Source organism: Macaca fascicularis, chromosome 4 (assembly GCF_037993035.2).
Source record: "Macaca fascicularis isolate 582-1 chromosome 4, T2T-MFA8v1.1".
In the NCBI taxonomy this organism is placed as follows: domain Eukaryota; kingdom Metazoa; phylum Chordata; class Mammalia; order Primates; family Cercopithecidae; genus Macaca; species Macaca fascicularis.
Genome location: NC_088378.1, coordinates 86311593 through 86328969, shown reverse-complemented (window position 1 = coordinate 86328969; position 17377 = coordinate 86311593). Strand labels below are relative to the sequence as shown.

The 17377-nt window shown below is 43.6% G+C and overlaps 1 protein-coding gene and 1 non-coding gene across 2 annotated transcripts; one reads left to right on the top strand and one right to left on the bottom strand.

Annotated features, from left to right (window-relative positions):
• The first annotated feature begins 4824 nt into the window (after window positions 1-4824).
• Window positions 4825-5456, top strand: LOC102118592 (AP-4 complex subunit sigma-1). Its single transcript, XM_005554195.4, is given in 2 exon segments — window positions 4825-5067; window positions 5069-5456. Coding segments are annotated over 2 exon segments (471 nt in total). The 5' UTR covers window positions 4825-4969; the 3' UTR covers window positions 5442-5456.
• A 3506-nt stretch (window positions 5457-8962) lies between these two features.
• LOC123573285 (U2 spliceosomal RNA) lies at window positions 8963-9153 on the bottom strand. The gene has a single exon (XR_006698000.1). It is a non-coding gene; the product is annotated as a U2 spliceosomal RNA (small nuclear RNA).
• Between the last annotated feature and the right edge of the window lie 8224 nt (window positions 9154-17377).

Sequence of the window (17377 nt, the reverse complement as noted above, 5' to 3'; positions counted from 1 at the left end):
AATTGGTTTGTCTTTTTATTATTAAGTTGTAAGAGTTCTTTACATATTCTAGATACAAGTCCCTTATCAGATATATGATTAGCAAATAATTTCTCCCATTCTGTGTGTGTGTGTGTGTTTTTGTTTGTTTGTTTGTTTGTTTTTGACAGAATCTTACTCTATTACCCAGGCTGGAGTGTAGTAGTGTGATCTTGGCTTACTGCAGCCTCTGCCTCCTGGGTTCAAGTGATTCTCATGCTTCAGCCTCCTGAGTAGCTGGGACTAGAGGCACATGCCACCACCCCCGGCTAATTTTTATATTTTTAGTAGAGACGGGGTTTCACCATGTTGGCCAGCCTGGTCTCAAACTCCCACCTCGGCCTCCCAAAGTGCTGGGATTACAGACATGAGCCACAGCACTCAGCCCCTGCATGCTGGGTTCTATCCTTCCTTCCTTCCCTCCTTCCTTCCTTCCTTCCCTCCCTCCCTCCCTCCTCTTCCTTCCTTCCTTCCTTCCTTCCTTCCTTCCTTCCTTCCTTCCTTCCCTCCTTCCTTCTTTCCTTCCTTCCTTCCTCCCTTCCTTTCTCTCTCTCTCTTTTTTTTTTTTTTTGAGACAGAGTCTCACTCTGTTGCCCAGACTAGAGTGCAGTGGCACGATCTCAGCTCACTGCAACCTCTGCCTCCTGGGTTCAAGTGATTCTCCTGTCTCAGCCTCCTGAGTAGCTGGGATTACAGGCATGTGCCATCACACCTGGCTTATTTTTGTATTTTTAGTAGAGATGTGTTATCACCATGTTGGCCAGGCTGGTCTCAAACTACTGACCTCAGGTGATCCACCTGCCTCAGTCTCCCAAAGTACTGGAATGACAGGCGTGAGCCACCATGCCTGGCCACTACCCTTAATCCTAAATTGTTTCACTTTCTTTGTCTGGAAAATAAGTGGGTTCTAAAGACTCTCAGAGTGGTAAAATAGGGTGCATATACATTGGTCAGTGACCAGGGAGTATGAGAAGCCAAGGGATTCATGTGATCCATCTTCTAAAATACCAGTACCACTCAAAGATTGTAAAGTAAGCAGAATCTTGCTTTTTCACATATGAAAATCTGGAAAAGAAAGAAACCGTATGCACTGAGCAAATAGAAAATTTGGCACTTTTGAGAACCTGGTGGCAATGGTGTTGCTGTTGTATCAAAGTAATAAGGGTGAGTGAATTTTGAGAGATAAATTATGCCTGACCATTGGAACCAGTGAGCAGCCGAGCATGAGACAGCAGTAAGCCTCCAAAACCTAATTTTTTGGAAAAACAAGCTGGTCAACTTATGAACCAGTGTTTATGATTTTTAATATTCTTTTTTAAGAGACAGAATCTCCTTCTGTCACCTAGGCTGGAATGCAGTGGGACGATGATAAATAGTAATAGCACCTCTGTAGCAGAAACTACTGTATCAAAAAGAAGTATAGGATATTCTTAGATGTTCATTTAAAATATGGATTTTAACATGTGGTAAATGTGCTCAAACCAAAACCTTGTTTTTTGAGAATATCGTGACCAAGAAATGGCAAGAGATTTTGTTCCTGCAGCCAGAAAAGTCAGTCACATATGCCGGATGAGGGTCTACTATATAGACTATATAAAGAACACTTATAACTCAATGACAAAAAGACAACATGATTAAAAAATGGGCAAAGGATTTGCCTTAGTCTATTTGGGCTGCCATAACAAAATACCATAGACTGTGGCTTATAAATAACAGAAATGTATTTCTTACAGTTCTGGAGGCTGGAAGTCCAAGATCAAGGCACTGGTAGATTCATTGTCTGGTGAGGCCTCACTCCCCCATAGACTATCATCTTTTCATTGTAACTCACACAGTGAAAGGGGGCAAGGGATCCCTCTAGGTTCTCTCTTATACAAGCGCTAACCCATTCATGAGGGTTCTGTCCTCATAACCTAATCACCTCCCAAAGACCCTTCCTCCTAATATCACCACCTTGTGGATTAGAATTTCAACATATGAATTTGGGGAATAGACATTTAAGGACTGAAATTTAAGGATGCTCACTTTGGCATCATATACACTTGTTAGTTCATTTTATATATTTTTTATTTTTATTTTCATCTTGAGACTGGGTCAGGAGGCTGAGGTAGGAGGATTACTTGGACCCAGGAAGTCGAGGCTGCAGTAAGCTGTGATTGTGCCACTGCACTCCAGCCTGAGTGACAGAGTGAGACCCTGTCTTAAAAAGGGAAAAAAAAAAATTCATGTTGTTGTTTGAAGTAAAGTAAGTACTCTCAGGTCTAAAACAATCCCAGAGGTCTCCTGGACTCCCTCTAACCACCCTTGCTTCCTGTCTGCTCCCTCCTCCCCAAGACAACCTTTCAATCCTTCTTCTTCCTTCAGTGTATACCTTCATATTTTAAAATAAAATGCATATTTTATATATATATGAAATATATATATATACACACACACACATATATATTTTTTAAGTCAGAGTCTCTCTCTGTTGCCCAGGTTGGAGTGCAATGGCATGGCGCAATCTCGGCTCAATGCAACATTTGCTTCCCAGGTTCAAGCGATTCTCCTGCCTCAGCCTCTTGAGTAGCTGGGATTACAGGCATGCACTACCATGCCCGGCTAATTTTGTATTTGAATAGAAACAGAGTTTCACCATGTTGGTTAGGTTGGTCTCAAACTCCCGACCTCAAGTGATCCACCCGCCTCGGCCTCCCAAAGTTCTGGGATTACAGACGTGAACTACCGCGTCTGGTTCATTTTTTTTGTATTTTTAGTAGAGGTGGGGTTTCACCATGTTGGCCAGGTTCCTGGTCTGGAACTCCTGACCTCAGGTAATCTGACCACCTCAGCCTCCCAAAGTGCTGGGATTACAGGCGTGAACCACTGTGCCTGGCCCGTATAGTGCTATAATTTTTATATCTTGGTTTTAGATATAAACGGATTACTTCTACTATGAAGATGAGGTTTTTAGCTCTATTATTACCCAGAATGTCATCTAAAGACATTTAAATATATACATACCTTCTCCTTCCCCATCCTCCTAATACAGTTATGTCATAAGTTTGGATCTATTGATATTTATGTTTACGTGTATAATGAATTGTGCTATAGAGACAACTTCTTGTACTTTTTCTCTTTTTTTGCAATTAATAAGTACCTTACACTGGCTTGAAGAAGTGAATGATATGCCTTCCCAAAATATACCAAATCGGTATTTTGATTATTTTGAGTTGAAAACATTGGAGATGTTGTAGTTTTGGAAAGGGTGAGCTGACCATCTTCTCCCACATGCAGCAAGCCATCAACATTCCTCTGGGAGGGGCACTCTCCCACACCAGGCTCAGAAAAGAGCCATTACCCGAGTGGGATTGCAATTACCTGACAAATACACTTATGGAAATCACCCTTATCTTCCATATATCTCCTAATGACACCCCTCGAAATGTATTGCTCCTACTCAGGTCCCCTTTGTCCTGTGCTTTCTTCTCAGATTTATCATTCTTTGTCCCAAAAGTATAAAAGTGTCTTGCTTTGGCCATTTTTTGGACTTGACGCTCTTGTGAAGCTCCCCATGTATGTGTAATACTAACTAATTTGGGCCAGGTGCGGTGGCTTATGCCTGTAATCTCAGCACTTTGAGAGGCCAAGGCAGGCGGGTCACTTGAGGTCAGGAGTTCGAGACCAGCGTGGCCAACATGCTGAAACCTCATCTCTCCTAAAATAAAATTAGCCGAGTGTGTTGGCGCATATCTGTAATCCCAGCTACTCGGGAGGCTGAGGTGGGAGAATCACTTGAACCTGGGAGGTGGAGGTTGCAGTGAGCTATTACCACTGTACTCCAGCCTGGGTGATAGAGGGAGACTGTCTCAAAACAAAAAAAAACTAATGAATTTGTATGCTTTTCTCTCGTTAATCTGCATGGTGTCGATTTGGGTTCTAGAACAAACTGAAGAACCCACGTTAGACCAACAGCGGGAATAGAGGTGATCTCTGGCTCTCCTACACTCTTTTCTTTAACCTCATTTTTTATTTACCCAGCATTTATTCATCCCCAAGATCTCTGCCGGAAGTGTACATCTCTTCTTAAGTTCTCCAAACATACGGAGAATTCCAGCAACTTCATCTTCTTCTTTGAAACCTTCCCCTTGCTCCAGGACTCACCTGTCCTCTTGCTGCAGGCTGGGCTAGTCTCCCTCTGGCCCTCTTGTACAGATGCCACGTGGAGACTGCCTCTTACCCTCCCCCCCGGAAATTCCTCTCACTCTTCTCCTGAGTGAGCTCTCATGCGTCCTAGATCCCATGGCTTATTCTTTCTTGGTTTACACTCTTCAGTGAAACACTTCTTCCGGTAGCTTCCTGGAAAAGACTGCATCGGGAATAAATTTCTTGAGGTGTTAGGTGTTTGGAAGATTTTTTTTCTACTCTTATGTCTGATTGCCAGTTTGATAGGAAACAGACTTCTAAGTTGGAATTAATTTACTCTTGAAATTTTGAAGTCATTGTTCATTGTCCTCTAGCTTCAAACTGAGATTGCAGATACTATTTCAATTCTGATGCTTTGTGGGTGACCTGTTTTTCCCTTAGAAAGACTGTAGTGTGGCTCACACCTGTAATGTCAGCATTTTGGGAGGCCAACGTGGGAGCATCACTTGAGTCCAGTTGTTTGAGACCAGCCTGGGCAACACCTGGGCAACACAAGGAGATTCCATTAATACAAATAATTTTTTTAAAAAAATTAGCCAGGCATGGCAGACGCCATACTAAAAGCCAAAACGGCTGCCCCGAGGAGGCCCGCACTGCGTAGCTAGTGAAGGTTGGGGAGCAAGCTACTGCAGGAAAGAGGGAGGGGGACTCCAGGAAAAGCCGTTGAGAGGACCATCACACTCCGAGCAGCACAGGTTCCAGTTACAGCCATCCCTTGTCATAACTTTTGAACTACATTTGGAAAAATACTGGCCAGGAAAGAAAAATGATAAAATTTTTCCTCATGGTGAATAAACAAGGGCAGACTCAACTTTGTAAGTACTATGAACATGTAGATATTAATAAGCGTACACTTCTGGAAACAAGTCATAAAGAGCTGTCTCTCTCGGTCCAGTGAACAATGCCCTTTCACTGAATATAAGGATTTTCGGCTGATATATCGGCAGTGTGCAGCTCTCTTCATTGTGGTTGGAGTTGATGACACTGAGACAGAGATGGCTATTTATGAATTCATTCATAATTTTGTGGAAGTTTTAGATGAGTATTTCAGCCGAGTGAGTGAATTAGATAAAATGTTTAATTTGGATAAAGTACACATCATTTTGGATGAGATGGTGTTAAACGGCTGCATTGTGGAAACTAACAGGGAAAGAATTCTTGCCCCTCTACTAATTCTTTATGTCAGAAAGCTGAAAGGAAGTATCTTCCAGACAACATGGATTTATCGGAAATGCTAGTACCGTGGAATACATCCCATCATCTGTAACCCAGAAGAATCTGGAAGACCGCAATTACAAAATGGGGTATCCTTCCAAAGACATTATAAATAGGAGTTTTCTACATATGTACAACGAAACAAAATTTTTTTAACTGAGAGAAAAGTTTTATTTTCTAATTGTAAACTTATCTTTCCCACTTCTTTAAATTCTGTTGAGCACCTAAGGAACCCTTCTTGGTCTATGCTGCTTTTTGCACACTTATTTCAGGAATAGCAGGACGGTAGTGGAAAGAAAGTATGGCAGTTTTCTGTCAGCCAATAAAGTTTTAAAATTTAAACACAAGGCATTTTGAGTAATGTTGTTTTCTGAAGTCTGTCTTTTTTTTGAGACAGAGTCTAGCTCTGTCACCTGGTGCATTCTTGGCCCATTGCAACCTCTGCTTCCCGGGTTCAAGTGATTCTCCTGCCTCAGCCTCCCAAGTAGCTGGGACTGTGGGCATGCGCCACCACACCTGGCTAATTTTTGTGTTTTTAGTGGAGATGGGGTTTCACTGTTTGGCCAGGCTGTTCTTGAACTCCTGACCTCGGGTGATCCGCCTGCCTTGGCCTCCCAAAGTGCTGGGATTATAGGCATGAGCCACCACGCCCAGCCAAGAGATGTTTTTTGTTTGTTTTTTTGTTTTGTTTTGTTTTTGTTTTTGTTTTTTAAGAGAAGCAGGTCTTGCTGTGTTGGTCAGGCTGGACTGCAGTGGCTATTCACAACCATGATCATGTTGTACTACAACCTTGGACTTTCTGGGCCTAACTTTAAAAGCTTTGTAATGTGGGGCTGGTGCAGTGGCTCACACCTGTAGCTCCTGCACTTTGGGAGGATGAGGAGGGAGGATCGTTGAGGCCAGAAATTCGAGATCAGCCTGGGCAACATAGACCTCGTCTCTACACAAAGTGCAGGGGTTAGCCAGGTGTGGTGGCACATGCCTGTGGTCTCGACTGCTTGGGAGTCTGAGGCAGAAGGATTGCTTGAGCCCAGGAGTTCGAGTCTGCAGTGAGCTATGATCCTGTCACTGCACTCCAGTCTGGGTGACAGAGCCAAACCCTGTCTCAAAAATAAAAAAGTCTGAGTGTGTTGACTCAGACCTGTAACCCCAACACTTTGGGGGGCCAAGGCAGGAGGATTGCTTGAGCCCATCAGTTCAAGACCAGCCTGGGCAACAAGGCAAGACCATATCTCTACAAAAAATAAATAATTAGCCAGGTGCGGTGGCTCATGCCTGTAGTCCTAGCACTTTGGGAGGCTGAGGTGGGCAGATCACTTGAGGTCAGGAGTTTGAGACCAGCCTGGCCAACATGGTAAAACCTTGTCTCTACTAAAAATACAAAAAAATTAGCCAGGCATGGTGGCAGGTGCCTCTAATCCCAGCTGCTCAGGAGGCTGAGGCAGTAGAATTGCTTGAACTCGGGAGGCAGAGGTTGCAGTGAGCCGAGATCATGCCACTGCACTCCAGCCTGGGCAACAGAGCAAGACTCTGTCTCTAAAAATAAATAAATAACTATTTAAAAAGTTAGCCAGCGGTGGTGGTGAGTGCCTGTACTCCTAACTACTCAAGAGGCTGAGGTGGGAGGATTGATCAAGGCCAGGAGTTTGAGGCTGCAGTGAACTATGATCACAACACTGCACTCCAACCTGGGTAATGGCATGAGGCCCTGCCTCAAAAAAAACAAAGCAAAACAAAAAAACTTTTATAACGTCTACCTAACAAATATTGCAGAGTTAAATTTTATTTGCCAGTTTGTAAAAGCCTTTGATACTCATTTTAAGGGCACTTAGTAATTACAATGCCATTATGTAATTAACTCTACAGAGAGCATTACTTTCAAACAACGGATGGTCAGACGTTAGGAGAGCCCCAGAGAGCCCCTACAGCTATCCTTTATGCCCCCTTTTTTGTTTGTTTTTTGGAGCAGCATCTCCCTCTGTCTCCTAGGCTGGAGTGCAGTGGTGTGATCACGCCTCCCTGCAGCCTCTGCCTCCTGGGCTCAGGTCGTCCTGCCTCAGCCTCCCGAGTAACTGGGACCACAGGCATGCACCCCCTCCACCCGGCTAATTTTTATATTTTGTTGTAGAGATAGGGTTTCGTCATGTTGCCCAGACTGGTCTCAAATTCCTGCGGTCACATGATCCATCTGCCTTTGCCTCTGAAGGTGTTGGGATTACAGGCCTGAACCACTGTGCCCAATCTTTTTATGCCACATTTTAAAGGGTTTGCTAATTAATAAGCTTACTGTTAACTAAATTTAGTTCAGTTTAAAAGTAGAATGCAGCCAGGCACAGTGGCTTATGCCTGTGATCCCAGCACTTTGGGAGGCCGAGGCGAGTGGATCGTTTGGGGTCAGGAGTTCAGGACCAGCTTGGCCAACATGGTGAGACCCTGTCTCTACTAAAGGTGCAGAAAGGTTAGCCGGGCATGGTGGTACACGCCTGTGATCCCAGCTGCTTGGGGGTCTGCGGTGGGAGGATTGCTTGGGCCTGGGGGGCAGAGGTTGCAGTGAGCAGAGATCAAGATCGTGTCACTGCACTCCAGCCTGGGCAACAGTGCGAGACTCTGTCTCAAAAAAAAAAAAGGTAGAATGCAAGACAATGTCTCTGTACAGGTAGGCGTGAAATGAATCCTTCTCTTCCTCCCTTCACTCCTTTAGCCCCTTCTCCTGCAATGTCTTGAAGTAAATTACTGTCATTACAGAAGAGCAATGCACTGCATCCCCCCAAAACCTTTCTATATGCTTTTGCTACCCAGTTAACAGAAAAATATACAGAACTGTCTTAGGCGAAAATAGGTACAGTAGTCCCTCCCTTATCCACTGTTTCGCATTCTGTGGTTTGTGTTACTCATGGTCAACTGAGGTCCCAAAATATTAAAAGAAAATTCCAGAAATAAACAATGCATAAGTTTTAAACCGAAAAAACAAAACAAAACAAAAAAAAACCTTAGCCAGGCATAGTGGTGCACCCCTGTGGTCCCAGTTACTCGTGAGGCTGAGGTGGGAAGATCGCTTGAGCCTGTAAGGTTGAGGCTACAGTGAGCCGTGATTGTACCACCACACTGTAGCCTGAGGAACAGAGCTAGACCCTGTCTCAAAAAATAAGATTTTGATATTTTGCCTGCCTGCCTGCCTTCCCTCCTTCCTCCCTCCCTCCCTCCTTCCCTCCCTCCCTTCCTTCCTTCCTTCCTTTTCTTTCTTTTGAGACGAAGTCTCATTCTGTCACCCAAGCTGGCATGATCTTGGCTCACTGCAACCTCCGCCTCCCAAGTTCAAGCTGTTCTCCTGCCTCAACCTCCCTGAGTAGCTGGGATTACAGGGGCATGCCATGTCCAGCTAATTTTTGTATTTTTACTACAGACTGGTTTTGCCATGTTGGCCAGGCTGGTCTCAAACTCCTGACCTCAAGAGATCAACCCACCTCGGCCTCCCAGAGTGCTGGGATTACAGGCATGAGCCACCGCACCCGGCCTCTTTTTTTTTAGTTTATAGCATGTGAGGTGAGGGAGCACGGATCCTGGAGGTACTGCAATACCAGGTCTATGCATGGAGTGGATAGAGCAAGCTCCTATTCCATCTCCCTGCTCCAAAAATCCATTTAATATATTGTCCTCAGACAGAGGACGTATCAGATATTAAACTGATAAGAAGAGACGCTGTACTTGATCTTAGGCAAAAAACCAAGAAGCGATTTTAAAAAGACATTAATGATCATCTCTTTTCATTACTCGTTTCTTGATGTAGGACTCATTTCACACTTTGTGCCGAGCACTCAGTGAGCTACTTCAACCTGCAGACTCATGTTTTTCAGTTCTGGTGTATTTGCATAAATTATTTTTTTGTTAATTTCCTCTCTTCATTTACTGTCTTCTCTGTCTGGAATTCCTATTTGAAATGTTGGGCCTCCTGGACAGATCCTCTTTCTCTTTTCCTGCTTTTTACATTCTTCATCCTTAAATTTTACTTTCTGGGAAGTTGTCTTAAATTTGCTTATATTTTTCAATTTCAAATTTTTATTTCTGTCACAATAAATATTTTAAATTTTCCTTCCTTTCTTCCTTCCTTCCTTCCTCCTTCCTTCTTTCTTTCCCTCCCTCCCTCCTTTTCTTCTTTCCTTTCCTTTTCTTTCTTTCTTTTTCTCTTTTCTTTCTTTCTCTCTTTCTTTCCTTTCCCTCCCTCTCTCTCTCTCTCTTTCTTTCTTTCTTTTTTTCTTTCTTTCTCCCTTTCTTTCGCTATCTCTCTTTCTTTCTCTTTCTTCCTTTTTTTTTTTGACAGGGTCTTGCTCTGTCATCCAGGCTGGACTGTGGTGATATGATCAGGGCTCACTCTAGCCTTGACCTCTTTGGCTCAAGCGATCCTCCCGCCTGAGCCTCCTGAGAAACTGGGACTACAGGTGCGTGCCACCATATCTAGCTAATTTTTTATTTTTTGTAGAGACAGGGGTCTCCCTATGTTGCCCAGGCTGGTCTTGAACTCCTGGGCTCAAGTGATCCTTCTACCTCAGCCTCCCAAAGTGCTGGGATCCCAGGCATGAGCCACCGCGCCCAGCCAGAGGAGTTTTCTTTTTTTATTATTATTATACTTTAAGTTCTAGGGTACATGTGTGCAATGTACAAGTTTGTTACGTATGTATACATGTGCCATGTTGGTGTGCTGTACCCGTTAACTCATTATTTACATTAGGTATATCTCCTAATGCTATCCCTCCTCCCTCCCCTCACCCCACGACAGGCCCTGGTGTGTGATGTTCCCCACCCTGTGTCCAAGTGTTCTCATTGTTGAATTCCCACCTATGAGTGAGAACATGTGGTGTTTGGTTTTCTGTCCTTGCGATAGTTTGCTCAGAATGATGGTTTCCAGCTTCATCCATGTCCCTACAAAGGACATGAACTCATCCTTTTTTATGGCTGCATAGTATTCCATGGTGTGTATGTGCCACATTTTCTTAATCCAGTCTATCATTGATGGGCATTTGGGTCGGTTCCAAGTCTTTGCTATTGTGAATAGTGCCACAATAAACATACGTGTGCATGTATCTTTATAGCAGCATGATTTATAATCCTTTGGGTATATGCCCAGTAATGGGATGACTGGGTCAAATGGTATTTCTAGTTCTAGATCCTTAGTTTTCTTGAAGTGACTCTTTCTCTTATTTATTACTGCACAACAAACTACCCCAAAACATAATAGCTCAAAATAACCTTGAAGAAGACAAAAGAGATATAGAAAGGAACCACTTTATTTGCTCACAATTTTATAATTTGGGCTAGGCTCTGCTGGTCAGATTCTCGGCTCGGTATGGTGGCTCACGCCTGTGATCCCAGCAAGTTTTAAAATTTTCTTTTTATTGCATCTTGTTTTTGTTTCATGTATGTACTATATTCCTAACACAGTGAGGCTATTAATTAGAGGGGCTTTAAACATTTTTCCTTCTGCTGTATTTATGTCCTACAGGTTCCTTTTATTCCTATTTAATTGTATGTGTGGTTTGATCCTCAAAAACTAAGTCATCCTTGCCTGACTGCTTACACTTCAGGATATTGCAGTAAGAGGCCAAATTGTATGCTCTGAGTTTGTTGGGGGATTCAGAAACCAGTGTCCCAAAATATAGTGCTTTGATGTGCTAAATGGAAGAAGCTTCAAGCTTTCTCTGACCACACTCCCACCATCTCTCCCAAAGCACAGGATCAAGCTGAAGTTCCTTCATCGGCCTAAGATCCAGACCCACCAAAAGGAACAATTTTTTTCTTCCTCTTCCTGTAAGACCACATCTGAAGAGACTCTTTCAGGAGATAATGTATAAATTAAGCTCTGTTCCCCTATCCTTCATTCTCTTTACTAATCCCCTAAACAGAATGCTGCTGCTTCTTCCTCCCACAGCCTTTTTGCCAGGATGATATATAAGCTTCCTAACTCCCCTGTGGTGTGGGGTAAGTAATCACTCTGTGATTCTCCCCAGGTAAAATTTCTATGCCTTTTCTCCAATTCATGTCTTTTGTGAGCTGATTTTTCAGCAAACCTTCAGAGGGCAAAGAGGAAGTTTTCCCTTGGCCCCTGCAGTTCACTGGCTTGTGGACTTCCCTACGGGATGATCTATCTGGCTGGGCTCTTTTTTTTTTTTGAGACAGGTTTCAGTTTGTCATCCAGGCTGCAGTGCAGTGGCACAATCATGGTTCACTGCAGCCTCAACCTCCTAGGCTTAAGTGATCCTCCCACCTCAACCTCCTGAGTATCTGGGACTACAGGCCCATACCTCTATGCCCAGCTGATTTTTTAGTCCTTGCAGGGGTGAGGGGTCTCACCATGTCACCCAGGCTGGTCTCCAACTCCTGGGCTCAAGTGATCCTCTGGCTTAAATGTATCTTAAAAAACATTAGAAATTAAAGAATATGAGTGTCAATATTTAAACTAATCACATTATATGCACTTGCATATGTTAAGAATAACTGTAATATGCTAATTTACAAGTTAGGCTAAAATATCGCCCTCTCCTCTGCCCTGAAACTCAAAAAGCTAATGCCATCATTTTAGATGTAGCATTTAGAGCAGTAAGTCATATTTGGCTGTGAATCATAATCAATGTCTCAAATAAAACCTGGCAGAATATCAACCACACAGGTTCATCCTGAGCTTTCCTGTGAAGGCGGCTGTGCTTGCTCTTCAGCTCTGAAATCCAAACATACTTCTGGTCTTTCTCTGTGTGTTCAGGAATTTTAAAAACGACATAACTTAGGGAATGTCAGTTTTGTCTTCTTGTACAAAACTTACATTTTGAAGGATAAAATAAAAACATGATAAAGATAATTTGCTGGGCGCGATGGTTCATGCCTGTAATCCCAGGACTTTGGGAGGCTGAGACGGGCAGATCACTTGAGGCCAGGAGTTCAAGACCAGCCTGGCCAACAGGGTGAAACCCCATCTCTACTAAAAATACAAAAAGTAGCTGGGTATGGTGGTACACGCCCATAGTCCCAACTGCTTGGAGGCTGAGGTGAGAGAATTACTGGAACCCGGGAGGCAGAGGTTGCAGCGAACCAAGATCACACCACTGTTCTCCAGCTTGGGTGACAGAGTGAGACCCTGTCTCAAAAAAAAAAAAAAAAAAAATCAGGCAATGTCGGTTTGATTGTTTTGTACAAATTCTAAATTGTTCTGATGTTATAAGGACATGAAAATGTTTTTCTTAGTATGAATTGCCAGAAAATCATTAATCAAATCTCATTTTTCTTCTTATGTTCCAGTGTTACAAACTAAAGAAAAAACTCTCTATACAGTCTCACTCAGGCTAAAAAATTATAAGCATTTCTCCAAAACAAGTGTTCATTTTGTAACCTTTTACTATCACATAGTTGAAAGATCTCCGCAGCCTGAAATTCTATTCTATCATATCACTTTAAATTCAAATATTGTAAAAATTGGGGCACTGCAGTATTTTGTAAAAATGAAATATGCTATTTCCCTTATGGAATTTTAGCTGACTAGAAGGACAGGAATGAACTGACTGTCTTGAGGCCTGAAAAGTAAATGACATTTGGCAGGGTATGTTTCAATCCATTTTCCTTAATTTATTTTAAACTTCTTGAAAATAATTTTACTCCCATTCTGGAGATGTCAAGTGAAATAACCAAGGATAACCAGAATGATTAAATAAATAGATTTCCATATTTTGCACAAGAGTAGGAACACTTTTTGTATAAATGGTTCACAGGTAACTAAAAAGCAACTTAGTTATTTGGGGATTCTTTTGTTTTTAAGAGAGAAAACATAAAAATTTCAATTCATTAGGATTTTTCTTTTTCTTTTTTGGGGGAACAGAGTCACTCTGTTGCCCAGGCTGGAATGAAGTGATACAATCATGGCTTACTGTAGCCTCAGCCTCCCAGGCTGAAACAATCCTCTGACCTCAGCCTCCTGAGTAGCTGGGACTACAGTTGTGTGCCATCATGCTCAGCTGATTTTTAAAATTTTTTCGTAGAGACAGGGTCTTGCTATGTCGCCCAGGCTGGACTCAAACTCCTAGCCTCAAGTGATTCTCCTCCTGCCTCAGCCTCCCAAAGTGTTGAGATTACAAGTGTGAACCCACTGCACCCAGCTTTATCAGGCTTGAAAGTGAAGAACATGAAAAATAAAACCTGGCTGGGCATGGTGGCTTATATCTGTAATCCCAGCACTTTGGGAGGATGTGGTGGGAAGATCACTTGAGCCCAGGAGTTCAAGAGCTGCCTGAGCAACATAGCCAGACCTTGTGTCTACCAAAAAATAAAAAATTACCCTGGCTTGGTGGCATGAGCCTCTAGTCCCATCTACCCAGAGACTACGGTGGGAAGATTGCTTGAGCCAGGGAAGTCAAGGCTGCAGTGAGCCATGATCGCACCGCTGCACTCCAGCCTGGGTGACACAGTGAGACCTTGTCTCAAAAGAAAAAAGGAAGAAAGGAAGGAAGGAAGGAAGGAAGGAAGGAAGGGGGGGGGGAGGGAGAGAGAGAGGAGAAAGAAAGAAAAGAGAAAGAAAGAAGGAAAGAAAGAAAGACAAAAGAGAGAGAGAGAGAAAGAGAAAGAAAATGTTATTAAACCAGGATAATCAGATGGGCACAGTGACTCAAGTGCTGTAATCCCAACACTTTGGGAGACTGAGGCAGGTGGATCACTTGAGGTCAGGAGTTCGAGACCGCCAGGTCAACACAGTGAAACCTCATCTACTAAAAATACAAAAATTAGCCAGGCATGGCAGTGGGCTTCTATAGTCTCAGCTACTCAGGAGGCTGAAGCAGGAGAATCACTGGAACCAGGGAGGTGGAGGGCCCAGTGAGCCAAAACTATGCCACTGCACTCCAGCCTGAGTGACAAAGAGAGACTCTGTCTCAAAAAAACAAAAAATCAAGATAATGGCTGGGTGCCGTGGCTCACACCTGTAATCCCAGCACTTTGGGAGGCCAAGGCAGGTGGATTACTTGAGGTCAGGAATTCAAGACCAGCCTGGCCAACTTAGTGAAACCCCATCTCTACTAAAAATACAAAAAAATCAGCCAAGTGTAGTGGTGGGCGCCTGTAATCCCAGCTACTTGGGAGGCTGAGACAGGAGAATCGCTTGAACCCAGGAGGCGGAGGCTGCAGTGAGCTGAGATCGCAACACTGCACTCCAGCCTGGGTGACAAAGTAAGACTCTGTCTCAAAAAAATAAAAATAAATAAATAAGATAATCATATTTTCTCTCCGAATTGTCCTATTGGTTTTCATATCCCTGTCAAAGCTATCGTTCCTAAGTCAACTAGATTTGGAAACCTGGGAGCCATCCTTTTACTCTTCTCTCTTCTCACCTCTCCTGACCCTCATCTTTTCTACCCTGTCTGGTCTCCCAGCTTGACCAATGTCACCAGTTACCAGGACTCAGGTTTTTATTCCGAGGTCCACGTTTCCATTTCCTCTGAACTATCTTAGTCCAAGTCCCCAAGTGCCCACAGCTGAGTTAGTACCATTTGCCTCACTGCCTCCAGTCTATATTTGTAGGAGTTTCAAGCTTTTTGCCCAGAGTCAGGTAAGTAAAGGGGCGAAATGAGCTGGGTGAGCACAGGTCTTATTTTAAGAGGGTATTCTCTACTCAGCTTCAGCCAACTGTTGCTCCACCAGAGATCAATGAGATAGTGTTACTAGAAATTCCGTTTTCCAGCTGAGCATACTGGCTCACACCTGTAATTGCAGCACTTTGGGAGGCCAAGGCAGGAAAATCATTTGAGCCCAGGAATTCAAGACCAGCCTAGGCAACACAGAGAGACCCCATTTCTTTTTTGTAAAGCTACGTAAACTACTTTTTTGTAATATTTTTAAAAATTAGAAAAAAAAATTAGCCAGGCATGATGGCACATGCCTATAGTCCCAGCTACTCAGTAGACTGAGGTGAGAGGATCACTTAAGCCCAGGAGGTCAAAGCTACAGTGAGCTATGATTGAGCCCCTGCACTCCAGCCAGGGTGACAAAGTGAGACCCTGTCAGAAAGAAAAGAAAAGAAAAGAAAAGAAAAGAAAAGAAAAGAAAAGAAAAGAAAAGAAAAGAAAAGAAAAGAGAAGAGAAGAGAAGAGGAGAGGAGAGGAGAGGAGAGGAGAGGAGAGGAGAGGAGAGGAGAGGAGAGGAGAGGAGAGGAGAGGAGAGGAGAGGAGAGGAGAGGAGAAGAGAAGAGAAGAGAAGAGAAGAGAAGAGAAGAGAAGAGAAAAGGGAAGGGAAAGGAAGGGAGAAGGGGAGGGGAGGGAAGGAGGGAGAGAGGGAAGGAGGGAGGGAGGGAAGGAAAGAAAGAGGGGAGGGAGGGAGGAAGGAAGGAAGGAAGGAAGGAAGGAAGGAAGGAAGGAAGGAAGGAAGGAATTCAATTTTCCAAGAGAAGTCAGAAATTCCTAGAGTTGCCCTAGGATTCTTACTTCCTCAAGTTGCCCTGGGTTTCTTGCTTTCATTCCCGAAACAATCTCAACCTCCTAAAACTACCACATTGTCCTGGCCAATTCTATCAATGCTTTGTCTGTCCACAGTTCCTGAAATGGACCTCAGTGGTTCTTTATAGACAGGTGCCTCACCATCCTGGCCAGAAGCCACGCAGGACAGGTCTAGTAAGAGAGTGCTGCTGAATGTAGATGATATTGACTAACCATCCAATTATCCTGTCTCGACCAATCCGTATTGAACGAATCAGCTTCCCTCTCTCTGGAATTTGAACTTTAGGTAAACAGAGAACTAGGTGGTAGTGATAGTAGAAGTAGAAATACACAAAAAGAACAAACAGAAAGAGCCGTTGAGTCCTTTACAGTAAGGCTCAACAAACATTTGCTAAGAAGTAACAAATAACCTAGTAATTAAGGCTGTATTGGATCTTGAATCAATTTTGAGTTTCCAAATGTCGTTTCAAGTCAGTCGGGTACTACATCATAATTCTTGTTCCTTCCATGAGTTCTGGGTATGAAGGTTTTCCTGGTATCCTATGAGGCCTGGTATGTGGTCAGTCTTCTTGTCTTCCTTATGTCTATGTGTGCATATCCTTAAAACAACCCATTACTTTAGGTAACCTAAGTTAATTCTTGCAATGAAGAAAAAATAATGTAAACAATAATCTCTCTCTCTCCCTCTCTCTTTTTTTTTTTTGTTTTTGTTTTGAGACGGAGTCTCACTGTATCACCCAGGCTGGAGTGCAGTGGCGTGATCTCAGCTCACTGCAACTTCTGCCTCCTGGGTTCAAGCGATTCTCCTGCCTCAGGCTCCTGAGTAGCTGGGATTACAGGTGCCCGCCACCATGCCCGGCTAATTTTGTATTTTTAGTAGAGAGAGGGTTTCACCATGTTGGCCAGGCTGGCCTCGAGCTCCTGACCTCAGGTGATCCAACCCACCTCAGCTGCCCAAAGTGCTGGGATTAGAGGTGTGAGCCACCGTGCCTGGCCTCCTGTGTCCTATCTATACTTTATAATAAACCAGTAAATGTATGTGTTTCCCTGAGTTCTGTGATCTGTTTTAGCAAATTAATCTAACTCTAGAAGAGGGTAGAGGGAAGCCTGGCACAGTGGCTCATACCTGTAATCCCAGCACTTTGGGAGACCGAGGCAGGAAGACTACTTGAGCCTATGAGTTTGAGACCAGCCTGAGAACAAAGTGAGACCCCACCTCCACAAAAAATTTTAAAATTAGCCTGAGGTAGTGGCACACACCTATAGTCCCAGCTACTCAGGAGGCTGAGGTGGGAGGATTGCTTGAGCCCAGGAAGTCAAGACTGCAGTGAGCTATGATAGCACCAGTGCACTCCTGCCTGGGTGAAAGAGCAAGACCCTGTGTCAAAAATAAATAAATAAATAAAGTATAGGTGACAACCTACTACTTGTCATTGGTGTCTGAAGTGGTGGCAGTCTTGTGGGACTGAGCCCTTAACCTATGGGATCTGACTCTAACT